Raw genomic sequence first — 18,644 nt, 5'->3', positions numbered from 1 at the left:
AATAACATAACCATGCCTGTAAGAAGGCTACTATGTACGAGCTCAAAGAACAATATGAGAACTCAACAGTAAACAACGGCCCGTAAGGGCAACAGGGTGGGAGCTGTGTCCCCCAATTAAAGGCTAAGAGAAAGAGATTTTACGGTGAGTACACAAAAATCTCCTTTGCTCTGTCGCCTAATTGGGGGACACAGAACCTTGGGACGTCCCAAAGCAGTCCCTGGGTGGGAAGCAGTGGACGAATATTGTGCTGACAGTCCCCTAGACTTGGGGTACTGCCGCCTGCAGAACCAGTCTACCCAGGCTCGCATCCGCTGAGGACTGGGTATGAACACTGTAGTGTTTCGTAAACGTGTGTAGGCTAGTCCAAGTGGCCGCCTTGCACACTTGTTGTGCCGAAGCCTGATGCCGAATGGCCCAGGAGGCCCCTACTGCCCGTGTAGAGTGTGCCGTGATACCGGCCGGAAGAGGGGAACTGTTAAGTCGGTAGGCCTCATGTATGGTGGACCTGATCCACCTGGCAAGGGTAGCCTTGGAAGCCGGCAACCCCTTGCGACTACCTTCCGGATGAATGAAGAGGGAATCAGATTTCCGGAAAGGTGCAGTCCTGGACACGTAAATCCGCAATGCTCTGACGAGGTCAAGCGTATGCAGAGCCTTCTCCACTCTATGAACCGGAACCGGGCAAAGGGAAGGCAGTGAAATCTCTTCATTAAGGTGAAAGTTGGACACAACCTTCGGAAGGAAGGATGGTACCGTGCGGAGAACCACCTTGTCCTGGTGAAAGGCTAGGAAAGGCCGTCTGCAGGAAAGTGCTGACAATTCCGACACTCTGCGTAACGAGGTGATCGCCACTAGAAAAACCACTTTCTGAGACAGAATGGAGAGTGGAACTCCTCTAAGAGGTTCGAAGGGTGGAGCTTGCAATGCTGTCAGGACCAGATTGAGGTCCCACGTATCCAGCGGACGTTTGTAGGGAGGAACCAATCGGGAAACTCCCTGGATGAAAGTCCTTACTTGCGGTTTAATAGCAATGCGCTTTTGAAAAAGGACTGAAAGCGCCGACACCTGACTCTTAAGCGAACTTAAGGATAGCTTGGCATCTAGGCCCGATTGAAGAAAACCTAGTACCTTCGGGAGGGAATAAGGGAGTGGGACTTGTCCATGAGATTCGCACCAAGAAAAGAAAGCTCTCCAGGTACGATAATAGAGCTTGGCGGAGGCAGGCTTCCTTGCCCTGATCATAGTTGCAATGACTGCCGGTGAAAAACCTGCCTGGGTTAGAATCCAGGTTTCAAGGGCCATGCCGTCAAATTGAGAGCCCCTGAATTCTGGTGGAAGAACGGACCTTGAGACAGAAGGTCGTGACGGTCGGGTAGACGCCAGGGGGCGTCTGCCGTAAGTTGCACGATGTCGGCGTACCAAGTACGTCTGGGCCAGTCTGGCGCGATGAGGATGGTCGGAACTCCCTCTTGCTTGATCTTCCTCACGACCCTGGCGATTAGGGGGAGGGGTGGAAAAATGTACAGGAGTCGGAACTGGGACCAGTCCTGGACCAGGCATCCGCTCCGAGCGACCGCGGGTCGTGTGTCCTGGCCATGAAATTGGGGACCTTGGTATTGAGATGGGATGCCATTAGGTCCACATCCGGGGTTCCCCAGCGTTGACAGATCTGGTAAAAAATCTCGGGATGGAGAGACCACTCCCCCCCGAGTCCATTCCTTGCCTGCTGAGGAAGTCGGCTTCCCAGTTTTCTACACCCGGAATGTGTACCGCAGAAAGTACCGACCTTGTGTCTTCCGCCCAGCGGAGGATATGAGCCACTTCTCTCATCGCCTGGGCGCTGCGGGTCCCGCCTTGGTGGTTCACGTATGCCACAGCCGTGGCATTGTCCGACTGTATCCGTATGTGCGAGGCTGCAAGCAAGTGATGAAATGCTCTCAGTGCCAAGAGAATGGCCCTGATTTCCAGAACATTGATAGGCAATGTCACTTCCCTGGGTGACCACTTGCCCTGTGATGTAGGTGCACCGCCCCCCAGCCTGTCAGGCTTGCATCGGTAGTCAGGATCTTCCATTGTCCTGAGAGGAATGGCTTCCCTCGTGTAAGCGAGTTTGGTTTGAGCCACCAATGCAGGGACCTCCTGGTTGATGACGTCAACCTGAACTCCCTGTCGAGGGAGAGAGGGTTCCTGTCCCAAGATCTGAGTATGGCTAGTTGAAGGACCCTGAGGTGAAACTGGGCAAATGGCACTGCCTCTATTGCTGCTGCCATCCTGCCGAGGATTCTCATGGCAAACCGGAGAGATCGAGGAGGACTGCGAAGGAGTGTGCGAACTCCCAGACGGATGGCCAGTGTCTTGTCCTTGGGAAGGAGCACCAGGCCCCTGGCGGTGTTTAATACCATTCCCAGGAATGTTAGAGTCCGAGTTGGGATGGTCGACGATTTCTGTAGGTTGACTAGCCATCCCAGGCGACTCAGAGTGTCTAGAGTGATTGAGACACTGACCTCGCAGTCTTTGAAAGTGGGAGACTTGACGAGGAGGTCGTCCAGGTACGGGACGACTAGAATGCCTCTTGAGTGCAGGACGTCCATGGTGGCCGCCATGACTTTGGTGAACGTTCTTGGAGCCGTGGCGAGTCCGAACGGAAGGGCGACAAACTGGTAGTGGTTTTGGTTGACCGCGAACCTGAGAAACCTCTGGTGGGCGGGAGCAATTGGTATGTGGAGATACGCATCCTGTATGTCTATGGAGGCGAGGTATTCTCCCTGCTCCTTGGATGCAATGATGGACCGGAGGGACTCCATGCGGAAATGACGGACCTGTACGTAATTGTTGAGCTGTTTTAGGCCCAGTATGGGTCGGACGCCGCCTCCTTTCTTGGGGACTACGAACAAATTTGAGTAGAATCCTCGGAATCTCTCGTTCGCGGGAACCGGCACCACAACTCCTGATTGAAGGAGAGAGGAAACCGCTTGGTGGAAAACACGAGCCTTTTCTGGTGGTGTTGGAGGAACAGAAAGGAAGAACCGGTTCGGCGGAACGGAAGTGAACTCTATCTTGTATCCGGAAGACACTATTTCCCTGACCCACCTGTCTTCTGTAATAGGCAGCCAGACTTGCTGAAATAGTAAAAGTCGGCCGCCTACTGGTGGGTTGTCTTCCGGAGGTCTCGAGTCATGATGAAGTGAAGTTCTGAGGTTTTCCTCCCTTGGGTTTCGCTTGGCCTGCTTTCGACTGCCAAGCCCTGTCCGGTCGCTGCTGCGTCCGTGGGTTGTCTCTGCGTGGAGAACGGTTGCGGTTTTGCACTGGGCGCGAAACGGACCAGCCTGAGGAATTCCGAAAGGATCGGAATCGCGTCTGCTTTCTTCGTTTAAACGTGCGTTTCGGTTTTAGTTGAGGGAGAGAGGTACTCTTACCCCCAGTGGCATTGGCTATCATGGTGTCCAACTTTTCGCCGAAAAGTCTTCCAGTAATATACGGAAGTCACGTGAGGGACTTCTTTGAGGCCGCATCCGCTTTCCATTCTCGCAGCCAGAGGATGCGTCGGATCGTGATGGCGTTAGATGCTATTCCCGCTACACCTCTGGCGGAATCCAGGGCTGCATGAATCATGTAGTCTGCTACCACTGCCATCTGGACCTCTTGGTCCGAGAGTTCAGGATTAGAAGCATGAAGACCCTCCTGTAGTTTTTTGGCCCAAGCCAGGATGGCCTTGGCTGCCCAAACTGAAGCAAATGCAGGGCCCAGAGAGGCGCCTGCCGCTTCGAAAATAGAACGAGCCATGCATTCTACTTGCCGGTCTGCTGCGTCCCTGAGGGTTGAGCTATCCGGCAGAGAGAGTAAAGTCTGCCCTGCTAGCCTAGAAACCGGAGGGTCCACTTCAGGTGGATCTGTCCATTGTTTGGTGTCTTTCTGTGGGAAGGGGTACTTCGCTTCCAAATATTTGCGATTAGCGAATTTTTTGTCAGGCTGCGCAAACTGTTTGGTAAGTATTTTCTCAAACTCATCGTGATTAGGGAAGACCTTAGGTGGTTTTTGAACACTTTCGAAGCAAATCCTATGTTCTGGGACTTCCGGGGGCGACTCTGGAATTTTTAGCACCCGATGAATGGCAGAAATTATGTCCTCAACTAGCGCTGTATTGCTAGGGGGAGAAGGTACCACGGACCTGTCCGTTTCATTATCTGAGTCGGAGTCACAGATGCCCTCCGAATCCTGTGCCTCGCTAAGATGATCCCTGGAGGGCGACCTGGGGCGGGGGTCTTCTGTGGTGGGGGATCCCTGTGGTAAATTGCACTGTCTGTCTGTGGCAGGGGACTGCCCAGGAGACCTGGAATGACGCTGTCTCTCCCTAGAGGGGGACGACCTTGTGCTATAGTGCGACTTAGGTGATCGAGACCTGTGGGTCCGCTTACGTCTGTGAGAGTCGGAAGCAGCATGTTCCTGAGACAAGCTGTCCGTTTGCTGTGTACCGTCCATAGCCGGGGGCCCGACTCTGCAGAGCTTGCAGTAATGTAGCAGTTAGGTTGTCTATGGACTGTGACAGACAGAGACATCTGAGTTGCCCATTCCGGCGTGGCCTGTGACACTGAAGTGTCAGTAGGGACTCCCTGGGGTTCTGACCCAGAGTTCTGGATGCAGTCCCGGCAGTGCGGATACGTGCTGCCACTAGGGAGCGTGGCTTTGCAGGCTGTACAGAATGCATAGAAACATTCCTGCCTGGTTCTCTTCCTTGAGCCCGGCATAGTGCACAGAGGCTGGCTATAAGGGATCGTACAGGGGTGGCTACGCAGAGGGAACCCACAGAAAGCCTTATAGGAAGTATAGATTCACAGCTGAGTAATGAGAACCCAGCTGTGAGCTTACCCCACCGGTGTGCCCCTAGGTCCAGCGCCGACAGATCCAAGTTCTGTGCCCCCCGGAGACCGCTGTGATGCTCCTCTCCTGGATCTCATCCAGAAAAAATGGCCACCGGGGCTCTGAAGAGAGGGAGGAGGGGGCGGAGAGCTGAAAAGGGCACGCTGGGCTGTGTAAAAACGCGCCCTTTCTGCTTCAATCCGCCCCTTCTATGACACTCCAGCGTGTCATTTTGGTCATCCGGGGGGCGGGCTGGGGGGCGGGGAAAAGGCGGCGGCTTCAGCTAGGCCGAAGCCGCGGCCTAAATTAGAAGCCTGATGCCCAGGAGGGCTCCAGAGCGGCGCGGTAGTCCGGGGGGGGGGGGGCGGATTTGTACCAGACCCCCCAGAATGGTCGACTGGATAGCGGTGGGGGTAGCAGGGATAGCGGTTTTTGTATGGGGTGCCCCTGAAGCGCTATGGAGCCGCTGCTGTTGCAGAGACAGGGATGCAGAAAAACCCTGTCTCTGCTGTGCCATCCAGTCCGCACCCTCCCCCGGCCCCAACAGGATCCCTCAGCCAGCCTGGGGTCCCTGGAAGCTGCGAAATGCTGCCTGATATCCGACCCTACCTGAGGCGTCTCAACCTAATACCCCCTGCGGGGGATTAGGGAGGGTGCGTCTGTCACCGTCAGGGGGTCTTCATCCTCGCCTCAACCTCAACCCAGACCCCTTAAAGGGGTTGGGGAAGGAGGGGGGTCTCGACCTCGAACCAGGACCCGAGGGACTGGGGAGGGAGCGACATGGGGAAAAACCACCTCGACCTCAACCGGGTACCCCTAATAGGGGACCGAGGAGGGAGCCATGCCGGGAGTCTCGCTGGAGACCCACTTTTCTTCATCTGTATTTCCGTGAAAAAAAGGAAAAATAACGGAACAAAAAAGGTGTGCCTCCTTGCGACACTAAGCAAAAACTGGAGAAGGCTGACGCCGTCCAGGGGTGTATACTGCAGAGGAGGAGCCAAAGTTAATCTTTTTCAGATTATGCATAGTGTCGCCTCCTAGTGGACAGCAGCATAACACCCAAGGTTCTGTGTCCCCAAATTAGGCGACAGAGTAAGGCATGTTACTTAAACTTAGAGCAAAGCATGGAAATATCAGTTTATACAATAGAACAGTTATTTCCTAGCAATGTGCCAAGATACATGTTTGATAATGGCGAGTATGATTGGAGGCCAGAATAAATCATACAAAACTATTGGGAATTTTGCTTTTCTTTAATTAATCCCAGGGCTCTGTACAAGGGACAAACGTCCTCGCTAACTGATACATAAAAATCAGACATTACTATACTAAGACATTAGCTTAAAAGGGAAGAAGTCACCAGTTTTTTAGTCTTTTAAACTCAGCAAATCACCTTTTAAGAGCATGTAAAACAAGGTTCTTACAACCCCTTTATATCACCATAGGGCTCCAGCATGGGCCCCACCCCCTAAAAAAAAAAAAGAAAAAAAAAAAAAGTGTTTTATTCATGTCCCACAATGTACTCAAATTTCAAGGTCTGGTCCGGTGAGAAAATCTAGAATGCATTCAGCACCGCCCCCAGTCCCTTCAAACGACACCTATTCTACCTGGATAGAAACTGATGCATGTGTCATCCACACAGTGCTCGAAGTCTCGCGCCAGTGCAGTGGGACCAGAGACCACCAGAGTGAGCTCACGTAATGCACAGGCTTCTCGTACATCACCAGCTCCTTGGCTGTTCAGTAGGGAATAGTGAGGCGCGCGCCCGTTCAGTTCTCTGATTCTACCGCGCAGGTGTGAGATCTCAAGCATAGTGTGGATGATGCACGAGACATCATCCACTTCCATCCACATAGAACAGGCGGCATTTGAAGGGATCAGGGCTCAGCGTGATCATGATTTGCCCATTGGATCAAACCTTGAAATTTCCATGCATCGCGGGACATGAAATAAAAACTCTTTTTTGGGGGTATGCATGGGCACCTAAAAAAAGGGCTGTAGGAACCAGTTTACATACTTTTAAAGGTGATGGGCATGGTTTATAAAGCAAAAAAACGGTGACAGATTCCCTTTAAGTCAAATATTCCAGTTTTTATACTCCGGTGCCAGGAAAATATCCCATGTGTCTGAAAGTCTAAGAGCATACTGAACCATGAAAACATTAATAAACATTAATAAGAGTGTACAGAAGTGAATGGTCATTATGGTAAAAGTACATTATTGATTTTATCCTTATACTGCTCCATTACTGTATAGTATCCAGTATTTGCTTGGACTTGTTTCAACAAGTGAACTTAAACAGAGGAATCAAGATATCACTTTTATCATCACCTCTTTAGTAAGGGTAGTGTAGTCTGAGGACTGTATCCACCACACTAATCTGCCTCCTGTTAAACTTAGCCCTCAATACACTATTGCACTTTGCACCTTCTTTATTTGGATCAATTTTCCACATACTTATTAAAAGTAACTTTTAATAAGTTTTATTTTTCTAATAAGCCCCTTTATACCCTTTCCAGTACCTACTTGTGTAAGTAAGCTAAGTATCAATATCTGATAGGAGGCAAAGATAGGTCAAGAGGTGTAGTGTATCCTACAATGGGGAAGATGCAAATATGTCCATAGTATGACCTGAAAATTTAAGAAAGATGTCCATCTCAAAAATCTAAGGGGTAGCATGTCTCCTTGTGGAGAGTGACATACCGACTCTGGCATGTCAATGTAAGGTGGCTTATTCACCGGGATGCTATAGCGTTCAAGACATCTTTCTCTTTGAAGAGGCAAGAGGCATATCCCAGAAATGTTATGGATGGCAAGAAAGTGACCAATAAAGAAAAATATTTGCTTATCCTCCCAAGAATAGAGGCAGCCTTACAAAATAATATTAGAGAGAAGCATCAAGCAACATAACATTCAGCCCTACAATAGAGGAGATTCCCAAGAACTCCCAAGGAGGCAGCACAGTAACTACTTATCCATCAATTAACCAGATATCAAGTCAGGGAGAGAAGAGGAATCTACAAACTAAAAAACATTGTACTTACAGTCTCTGGGCTGGAAAATTTGCTTGATATGTGGAAATTGATCAGATTTTCTCCAACAATTATATATGAAACCCCATATCCATCATCTGCAACCTACAAATACATTAGGTCATTGTTAGGAAAACCTTCTGAAATACGATATGTACCCAACCCTAGACATCAACTGTTAAAGAGGTCACTGGTCTCTAGCCAGATAGAAAGTGTTATAATGAGCACAGAAATGCACCAGGAACGAGAAAAAACCCAGTGCAACTCAAATTAATAAAAATATATCAAGATAAAGTTCATCAATGCATGTAACTTACAGGTCCAAAGCCGCCACCACTTGAGACATTTTCTGGATACTTCTCCAGTTGGAAAAGGTGAACCTGCTGCTGAGGTGTCTGACTTGTGGACAGTCTCCATGGTTCTGACAGGACCTATAGGAATTAAATAGTGCCACCATTACTTTTTGAGAACTCTACATTTACCCCTGGACCAACTTTTCTCAAAACATTGCATTGTACTATTCCTCATTTATTCCTCCAAGAAATACAGATATATGAATAAATTGACAAATGGGTGTTACCATTGGGAAGAGATGGGCTAGGCTGGGGTTCAATTTCCCCCAGGCCGGTCCTTTAGCAACAGTTCAGGACCACCTGGTACATGAGAAACTTCGTATTTTGAAATCACCAGCGGTGGGTTCATAATCTGTAAGAGGTGGCAGCACGTCTTACGGATTGTGATGCGGCCACAGGTGATTGAAAGAAAAGTGCAGCACCGCTAAAAACTGGCGGCCCTGGGCAATATTAGTGGTGCTATAGCTTCAAATCACCGCATCAGAACATCTGAGGCATGAATATGTAACAGCATGTGGTACGTAACATGGCTTCCTCTTACCCGCAGGAGAGGAGCGCTTCCTCTCAGAAGACACAAGGCGCCGCAGAGTCTTCACTTGTCCATGGGCCAGGCCGGATGTGAAAGAAGGGCCCAGTGAGGACATGACATGGTTGTAGAGCGCTGCAGTCAGTGTGACACAACAAAACACCCACTGACCGCAGCGTTCTTGATCCTACGACAAGGGGCGAGTGGACGCTAATGAGGGAGACTAATTTTCCTATGGGGTAAGGATTATACATCCTTTGGGGGAATGATTCCTGCTATGCTATTATGGGTTGTAATTAATATTCTACAGGGGGTGTAATTATTGCAAGGAGCAATTTACTATAATCTTTGAAGAAGAGGGATGCTGGGGGGCTACGAATATTACACTACAATGGGGTGGGGAGATTAAGTGTGTGATTACTGCTGGGATTTGGGGGTATATGATGGAATCTGAAGGAATTTATTATTATTATATTATTAAAGTGAAGAAGGGGCTTAATATGAATAAAATATTGCCTTTATTAATCTAATATATAAAAATAATTGCTCTAGTTATTTAAAGGCATCGTGTACTCAGCATTGTATTGAGTATATATTGGATCACTGCTGCATGCCTGAAACTTCATGTCAAAATGCAGATGTGAGCCATTAAAACTACAGTTAATGTCCCTCATAGAATCACATAGGCCAGGGCTAGAGGATTTGGGAGTATTTAAGACACCACTCCAGCGTTTTGCATTTTTTCAGTTTTGGAGTGGTGCTTTAAATGTAAGCCCCCCTGTCCTCGATCTTACACTCCCATTTCGGCGGAGGCTTCACCTTTTACTGACGCAGTCCTATGGCGCCATCTTGTGTCCATTACTTCTGAGTGGCCGAAAGTGAGAAGTTACGCCACAAGAGCAAAATGCTAGACTATAAGAGCCAGAACAAGGCCAGATTGGGGCTCTCAGACTTGTAATGAAAAGTGACTTCCGTGCTGCTCCATGAAACACTGGAAATGCCAGCAGGTCACTTTTTGGCAGATACCGAAGGGAACGATGCTGGAAAAGGATGAAGGGGGCAGCAGCTCAGTATGAGACAGAGGAATTACATTTCAAGCACCACTCCAGCAGAGCAATAATAATAATGATAAAAAACATACTGACTGTGACCACTGCTGAGCAGGGCAGATACAGCACTTTCTATGGTGGTAGAGTCCCATGGATAATTGGGGACAGTCCTTCCCTCTAATCCTGCCTATCTGTCTATAATTCATCCCTACCCTGATCCAGTGGTGAGGGTGTGAATAATTATACAACACAACTGCAAGAGATGTAAATGATCATACTTTGACGGGTAAGATCTACACTGGGGGGCTCTATATGTTATACTAGGAGGGGCGCCTATATCTGGCTATACTATGGGCGCGGGCTCTGTGTGAGATTATAATACGGGCAGAAGGGGAGAGAGATATCAATATGACACGCCCAATTTCGGATTGCCGATCGATTTGTTCTCCTGGAGATGAGCTTCCTCAGAGAACAAAGGAGCTCTCAGCCAAACTGGCTGTCAACTGAATGATTAGATGAAGCATCATTTGACTGACAGCCATCTAATGTGTATGGCTGGTTTAACACCCTAGAGACAGCCAATTTGTAGCTTAATGACCGGGCCAATTTTTACAATTCTGACCACTGTCCCTTTATGAGATAACTCTGGAACGCTTTAAAGGATCCCACTGATTCTGAGACTGTTTTTTCATGACGTATTGTACTTCATGTTAGTGGTAAAATTGCTTCTATATGACTTGCGTTTATTTATGGAAAAAATGGAAATATGGCGAAAATGTTTAAAATTTCACAATTTTCAAACTTAATTTTTTATGCCCTTAAATCAGAGCAATGTCACACAAAATAGTTACTAAATAACATTTCCCACATGTCTACTTTACAGCAGCACAATTTTGGAAACAAAATTTTTTTTTTTGTTAGGAAGTTATAATGGTTAAAAGTTGACACCATTTTCGAAACTAGACCCCCCAAGGAACTTATCTAGATGTGTGGTGAACACTTTGAAACCCCCACCTCCCAAGTACTTCACAGAAATTTATAATGTAGAGCCTTGAAACAAAAAAAAAAAAAAAAAAAAAAAAAAAAATCATTTTTTTTTTCCACAAAAATTATCTTTTCGCCCCAAAATTTTTATTTTCTCATGGGTAACAGGAAAAATTAGACACCCAAAGTTGTTTTGCAATTTGTCTTGAATACGCCGATACCCCATATGTCGGGTAAACCACTGTTTGGGCACATGGTAGAGCTCGGAAGGGAAGGAGAGCCGTTTGACTTTTTCAATGTAGAATTGGCTGGAATGGAGATCGGACGCCATGTCACGTTTGGAGAGCACCTGATGTGCCTAAACAGTGGAAAACCCCCAATTCTAACTAAAACCCTAACCCCAACACACCCCTAACCCTAATCATACTCCTAACCACAAATTTAACCCTAACACACCACTAACCCTAATACCAACCCTAGTCGTAATCCCAACCCTAGCCGTAATCCCAACCCTAGCCGTAATCCCAACCCTAGCCGTAATCCCAACCCTAGCCGTAATCCCAACCCTAGCCGTAATCCCAACCCTAACCGTAATCCCAACCCTAACCTTAATCCCAACCCTAACCTTAATCCCAACCCTAACCTTAATCCCAACCGTAATCCAAACCCTAAACCTAATTTTAGCCCCAACCCCAACGTTAGCCCAACTCTAACCCAAATGGGAAAATGGAAATAAATACATTTTTTTCATTTTAGTATTTTTCCCCAATTAAGGGGATGATATAGGGGGGTTTGATTTACGGTTTTTTTTTTTTTATTTTGATCACTGTAATAGGGTGTATCACCAGTGATCAAAATGAACCAGTAGGGAAAAAAAAAAAGGAGATTTTTGTGTACTCAGCGTAAAATCTCTCTTAGCCTTTAATTGGGGGACACAGAACCGTGGGTGTTATGCTGCTGTCCACTAGGAGGCGACACTATGCATAATCTGAAAAAGATTATCTTTGGCTCCTCCTCTGCAGTATACACCCCTGGACGGCGTCAGCCTTCTCCAGTTTTGTGCCAAAGCATAACGAGGAACGAAATCAAATAACATAACCATGCCTGTAAGAAGGCTACTATGTACGAGCTCAAAGAACAATATGAGAACTCAACAGTAAACAACGGCCCGTAAGGGCAACAGGGTGGGAGCTGTGTCCCCCAATTAAAGGCTAAGAGAAAGAGATTTTACGGTGAGTACACAAAAATCTCCTTTACTCTGTCGCCTAATTGGGGGACACAGAACCGTGGGACGTCCCAAAGCAGTCCCTGGGTGGGAAGCAGTGGACGAATATTGTGTTTGACAGTTCCCTAGACTTGGGGTACTGCCACCTGCAGAACCAGTCTACCCAGGCTCGCATCCGCTGAGGACTGGGTATGAACACTGTAGTGTTTCGTAAACGTGTGTAGGCTAGTCCAAGTGGCCGCCTTACACACTTGTTGTGCCGAAGCCTGATGCCGAATGGCCCAGGAGGCCCCTACTGCCCGTGTAGAGTGTGCCGTGATACCGGCCGGAAGAGGGGAACTGTTAAGTCGGTAGGCCTCATGTATGGTGGACTTGATCCACCTGGCAAGGGTAGCCTTGGAAGCCGGCAGCCCCTTGCGACTACCTTCCGGAAGAATGAAGAGGGAATCAGATTTCCGGAAAGGTGCAGTCCTGGACATGTAAATCCGCAATGCTCTGACGAGGTCAAGCGTATGCAGAGCCTTCTCCACTCTATGAACCGGAACCGGGCAAAGGGATGGCAGTGAAATCTCCTCACTGAGGTGAAAGTTGGACACAACCTTCGGAAGGAAGGATGGTACCGTGCGGAGAACCACCTTGTCCTGGTGAAAGGCTAGGAAAGGCCGTCTGCAGGAAAGTGCTGACAATTCCGACACTCTGCGTAACGAGGTGATCGCCACTAGAAAAACCACTTTCTGAGACAGAATGGAGAGTGGAACTCCTCTAAGAGGTTCGAAGGGTGGAGCTTGCAATGCTGTCAGGACCAGATTGAGGTCCCACGTATCCAGCGGACGTTTGTAGGGAGGAACCAATCGGGAAACTCCCTGGATGAAAGTCCTTACTTGCGGTTTAATAGCAATGCGCTTTTGAAAAAGGACTGAAAGCGCCAACACCTGACTCTTAAGCGAACTTAGGGATAGCTTGGCATCTAGGCCCGATTGAAGAAAACCTAGTACCTTCGGGAGGGAATAAGGGAGTGGGACTTGTCCATGAGATTCGCACCAAGAAAAGAAAGCTCTCCAGGTACGATAATAGAGCTTGGCGGAGGCCGGCTTCCTTGCCCTGATCATAGTTGCAATGACTGCCGGTGAAAAACCTGCCTGGGTTAGAATCCAGGTTTCAAGGGCCATGCCGTCAAATTGAGAGCCCCTGAATTCTGGTGGAAGAACGGACCTTGAGACAGAAGGTCGTGACGGTCGGGTAGACGCCAGGGGGCGTCTGCCGTAAGTTGCACGATGTCGGCGTACCAAGTACGTCTGGGCCAGTCTGGCGCGATGAGGATGGTCGGAACTCCCTCTTGCTTGATCTTCCTCACGACCCTGGCGATTAGGGGGAGGGGTGGAAAAATGTACAGGAGTCGGAACTGGGACCAGTCCTGGACCAGGGCATCCGCTCCGAGCGACCGCGGGTCGTGTGTCCTGGCCATGAAATTGGGGACCTTGGTATTGAGATGGGATGCCATTAGGTCCACCTCCGGGGTTCCCCAGCGTTGACAGATCTGGCAAAAAATCTCGGGATGGAGAGACCACTCCCCCGAGTCCATTCTTTGCCTGCTGAGGAAGTCGGCTTCCCAGTTTTCTACACCCGGAATGTGTACCGCAGAAAGTACAGACCTCGTGTCTTCCGCCCAGCGGAGGATATGAGCCACTTCTCTCATCGCCTGGGCGCTGCGGGTCCCGCCTTGGTGGTTCACGTATGCCACAGCCGTGGCATTGTCCGACTGTATCCGTATGTGCGATGCTGCAAGCAAGTGATGAAAGGCTCTCAGTGCCAAGAGAATGGCCCTGATTTCCAGAACATTGATGGGCAATGTCACTTCCCTGGGTGACCACTTGCCCTGTGCCCTGTGATGTAGGTGCACCGCCCCCCAGCCTGTCAGGCTTGCATCGGTAGTCAGGATCTTCCATTGTCCTGAGAGGAATGGCTTCCCTCGTGTAAGCGAGGTTGGTTTGAGCCACCAATGCAGGGATCTCCTGGTTGATGACGTCAACCTGAACTCCCTGTCGAGGGAGAAGGGGTTCCTGTCCCAAGATCTGAGTATGGCTAGTTGAAGGACCCTGAGGTGAAACTGGGCAAATGGCACTGCCTCTATTGCTGCTGCCATCCGGCCGAGGACTCTCATGGCAAACCCGAGAGATCGAGGAGGACTGCGAAGGAGTGTGCGAACTCCCAGACGGATGGCCAGTGTCTTGTCCTTGGGAAGGAGCACCAGGCCCCTGGCGGTGTCGAATACCATTCCCAGGAATGTTAGAGTCCGAGTTGGGATAGTCGACGATTTCTGTAGGTTGACTAGCCATCCCAGGCAACTCAGAGTGTCTAGAGTGATTGAGACACTGACCTCGCAGTCTTTGAAAGTGGGAGACTTGATGAGGAGGTCGTCCAGGTACGGGACGACTAGAATGCCTCTTGAGTGCAGGACGTCCATGGTGGCCGCCATGACTTTGGTGAACGTTCTTGGAGCCGTGGCGAGTCCGAACGGAAGGGCGACAAACTGGTAGTGGTTTTGGTTGACCGCGAACCTGAGAAACCTTTGGTGGGCGGGAGCAATTGGTATGTGGAGATACGCATCCTGTATGTCTATGGAGGCGAGGTATTCTCCCTGGTCCATGGATGCAATGATGGACCGGAGGGACTCCATGCGGAAATGACGGACCCGTACGTAATTGTTGAGCTGTTTTAGGTCCAGTATGGGTCGGACGCCGCCTCCTTTCTTGGGGACTACGAACAAATTTGAGTAGAATCCTCGGAATCTCTCGTTCGCGGGAACCGGCACCACAACTCCTGATTGAAGGAGAGAGGAAACCGCTTGGTGGAAAGCACAAGCCTTTTCTGGTGGTGTTGGAGGAATAGAAAGGAAGAACCGGTTCGGTGGAACGGAAGTGAACTCTATCTTGTATCCGGAAGACACTATTTCCCTGACCCACCTGTCTTCTGTAATAGGCAGCCAGACTTGCTGAAAGAGTAAAAGTCGGCCGCCTACTGGTGGGGTGTCTTCCGGAGGTCGCGAGTCATGATGAAGCGAAGTTCTGAGGTTTTCCTCCCTTGGGTTTCGCTTGGCCTGCTTTCGACTGCCAAGCCCTGTCCGGTCGCTGCTGCGTCCGTGGGTTGTCCCTGCGTGGAGAACGGTTACGGTTTTGCACTGGGCGCGAAACGGACCAGCCCGAGGAATTCCGAAAGGATCGGAATCGCGTCTGGTTTCTTCGTTTAAACGTGCGTTTCGGTTTTAGTTGAGGGAGAGAGGTACTCTTACCCCCAGTGGCATTGGCTATCATGGTGTCCAACTTTTCGCCGAAAAGTCTTCCAGTAAAATACGGAAGTCGCGTGAGGGACTTCTTTGAGGCCGCATCCGCTTTCCATTCTCGAAGCCAGAGGATGCGTCGGATCGTGATGGCGTTTGATGCTATTCCCGCTACACCTCTGGCGGAATCCAGGGCTGCATGAATCATGTAGTCTGCTACCACTGCTATCTGGACCGCTTGGTCCGAGAGCTCAGGATTTGAAGCCTGAAGACCCTCCTGTAGTTTTTTGGCCCAAGCCAGGATGGCCTTGGCTGCCCAAACTGAAGCAAACGCAGGGCCCAGAGAGGCGCCTGCCGCTTCGAAAATAGAACGAGCCATGCGTTCTACTTGCCGGTCTGCTGCGTCCCTGAGGGTTGAGCTATCCGGCAGAGAGAGTAAAGTCTGCGCTGCTAGCCTAGAAACCGGAGGGTCCACTTCAGGTGGATCTGTCCATTGTTTGGTGTCTTTCTGTGGGAAGGGGTACTTCGCTTCCAAATATTTGCGATTAGCGAATTTTTTCTCAGGCTGCGCAAACTGTTTGGTAAGTATTTTCTCAAACTCATGGTGATTAGAGAAGACCTTAGGTGGTTTCTGAACACTTTCGAAGCAAATCCTATGTTCTGGGACTTCCGGGGCCGACTCTGGAATTTTTAGCACCCGATGAATGGCAGAAATTATGTCCTCAACTAGCGCTGTATTGCTAGGGGGAGAAGGTACCACGGACCTGTCCGTTTCGTTATCTGAGTCGGAGTCACAGATGCCCTCCGAATCCTGTGCCTCGCTAAGGTGATCCCTGGAGGGCGACCTGGGGCGGGGGTCTTCTGTGGTGGGGGATCCCTGTGGTAAATTGCACTGTCTGTCTGTGGCAGGGGACTGCCCAGGAGACCTGGAATGACGCTGTCTCTCCCTGGAGGGGGACGACCTTGTGCTATAGTGCGACTCAGGTGATCGAGACCTGTGGGTCCGCTTACGTCTGAGATTCGGAAGCAGCATGTTCCTGAGACAAGCTGTCCGTTTGCTGTGTACCGTCCATAGCCGGGGCCCGACTCTGCAGAGCTTGCAGCAATGTAGCAGTTAGGTTGTCTATGGACTGTGTCATGGACTGAGACATCTGAGTTGCCCATTCCGGCGTGGCCTGTGACACTGAAGCGTCAGTAGGGGCTCCCTGGGGTTCTGACCCAGAGTTCAGGATGCAGTCCCGGCAGTGCGGATACGTGCTGCCACTAGGGAGCGTGGCTTTACAGGCTGTGCAGAATGCATAGAAACATTTCTGCCTGGTTCTCTTCCTTGAGCCCGGCATAGTGCACAGAGGCTGGATATAAGGGATCGTACAGGGGTGGCTACGCAGAGGGAACCCACAGAGAGCCTTATAGGAAGTATAGATTCACAGCTGAGTAATGAGAACCCAGCTGTGAGCTTACCCCACCGGTGTGCCCCTAGGTCCAGCGCCGACAGATCCCAGTTCTGTGCCCCCCGGAGACCGCTGTGATGTTCCTCTCCTGGATCTCATCCAGAAAAAATGGCCACCGGGACTCTGAGGAGAGGGAGGAGGGGGCGGAGAGCTGAAAAGGGCGCGCTGGGCTGTGTAAAAACGCCCCCTTTCTGCCTCAATCCGCCCCTTCTATGACACTCCAGTGTGTAATTTTGGTCATCCGGGGGGGCGGGGAAAAGGCGGCGGCTTCGGCTAGGCGAAGCCGCGGTCAAAATTAGAGGCCTGATGCCCAGGAGGGCTCCAGAGCGGCGCGGTAGTCCGGGGGGGGGGGGGCGGATTTGTACTAGACCCCCCCAGAATGGTCGACTGGATAGCGGTGGGGGTAGCAGGGGTAGCGGTTTCTGTATGTGGGGCCCCTGAAGCGCTATGGAGCCGCTGCTGCTGCAGAGACAGGGACGCAGAAAAAACCCCATCTCTGCTGTGCCATCCAGTCCGCACCCTCCCCCGGCCCCAACAGGATCCCTCAGCAGGCCTGGGGTCCCTGGAAGCTGCGGAATGCTGCCTGATCTCCGACCCTACCTGAGGCGTCTCAACCTAATGCCCCCTGCGGGGGATTAGGGAGGGTGCGTCTGTCACCGTCAAGGGGTCTTCATCCTCGCCTCAACCTCAACCCAGACCCCTTAAAGGGGTTGGGGAAGGAGGGGGGTCTCGACCTCGAACCAGGACCCGAGGGACTGGGGAGGGAGCGACATGGGGAATAGCCACCTCGACCTCAACCGGGTACCCCTAATAGGGGACCGAGGAGGGAGCCATGCCGGGAGTCTCGCTGGAGACCCTCTTTTCTTCATCTGTATTTCCGGACGAAAAAAGGAAAAAAACGGAAGAAAAAAGGTGTGCCTCCTTGCGACACTAAGCAAAAACTGGAGAAGGCTGACGCCGTCCACGGGTGTATACTGCAGAGGAGGAGCCAAAGTTAATCTTTTTCAGATTATGCATAGTGTCGCCTCCTAGTGGACAGCAGCATAACACCCACGGTTCTGTGTCCCCCAATTAGGCGACAGAGTAAAATCTATTGTTGCCGGCCGATCTCGGCGGGAGCACTGCGCCCCCATTTTCTCCTGGAAGAAGCCGGCGGCCCGGGGGTCTTCAGGGACAACGGAGGTACCGGGGGGGGGGGGGGAGTTGGGGGCTGTTCGGGGGGACCGGAAAACCATATTTCTCTCTCCTCTGATATGCGATCACATCAGAAAAGAGAGAAATTAAATGGAAAAATCTGACTTTTGCGGTCGCCATTATACCATAAATAACGGCTATTTCAACGTGTGGTCGGTAAAAAACAACCCAAATCATGTTCTCTGGGGTCTCGGCTGCCAAGACCCCAGAAAAGTTTCGACCCTGGGGGGGGGCGCTACTATAACCTTACACCTCAGCACCGTTAAAAAGCGGCGCTGTGGTTTAAGTACCCTTAACTGCATTAAAACGAGTATCTGCGGTCGTTAAGGGGTTAAAGATGTGCCACACCCTTCATGGGCCAGGTCATTGTGTTTGCCCCCCAGGCTAAAATTTATCAGTCAGCCCCTGCTAGTGGGAGAGTGTCCGCAGCACATGCCTACACTGTCCAGTCAGTGTCAGACTGTGGGACACGCTGTTCAAAAGTTAAATGAACATGCCCGGTTGTTAGTGCATTCCTAAATAATCAGGAGGAATAACAGAGGAACAGTAGAATGCAACGCTCTTAAAGAGGCCTCATCGCTGTGATCTAATAAGGGTACAAGTAACCTGTCAGCTGGTTATTCTCCCCAATACTGCTTTTCAAAGAAAAGTCCAGCGATAACTTTACATGGCTTGTCTTTTCCTTCATTACTG

The 18,644-nt window shown here is 50.3% G+C and overlaps 1 protein-coding gene across 2 annotated transcripts in view; it reads right to left on the bottom strand.

The window, feature by feature from the left end:
* CPT1A (carnitine palmitoyltransferase 1A) overlaps positions 1-18,644 on the bottom strand; it is a 119,654-nt gene that overhangs the window by 10,297 nt on the left and 90,713 nt on the right. For both annotated transcript variants that reach the window (XM_073573902.1, XM_073573903.1), the window contains exons 18-19: positions 8,210-8,323; positions 7,905-7,997 (exon numbers count right to left, since the gene is read on the bottom strand). In XM_073573902.1, the coding sequence (XP_073430003.1) occupies positions 7,905-7,997; positions 8,210-8,323 (207 nt within the window). The remainder of the gene's footprint in view (positions 1-7,904; positions 7,998-8,209; positions 8,324-18,644) is intronic.

This window comes from Dendrobates tinctorius, unplaced genomic scaffold (assembly GCF_039654945.1).
Source record: "Dendrobates tinctorius isolate UK_male_01 unplaced genomic scaffold, ASM3965494v1 ptg000037l, whole genome shotgun sequence".
In the NCBI taxonomy this organism is placed as follows: Eukaryota; Metazoa; Chordata; class Amphibia; order Anura; family Dendrobatidae; genus Dendrobates; species Dendrobates tinctorius.
This window is presented reverse-complemented; position numbering and strand designations above follow the sequence as displayed.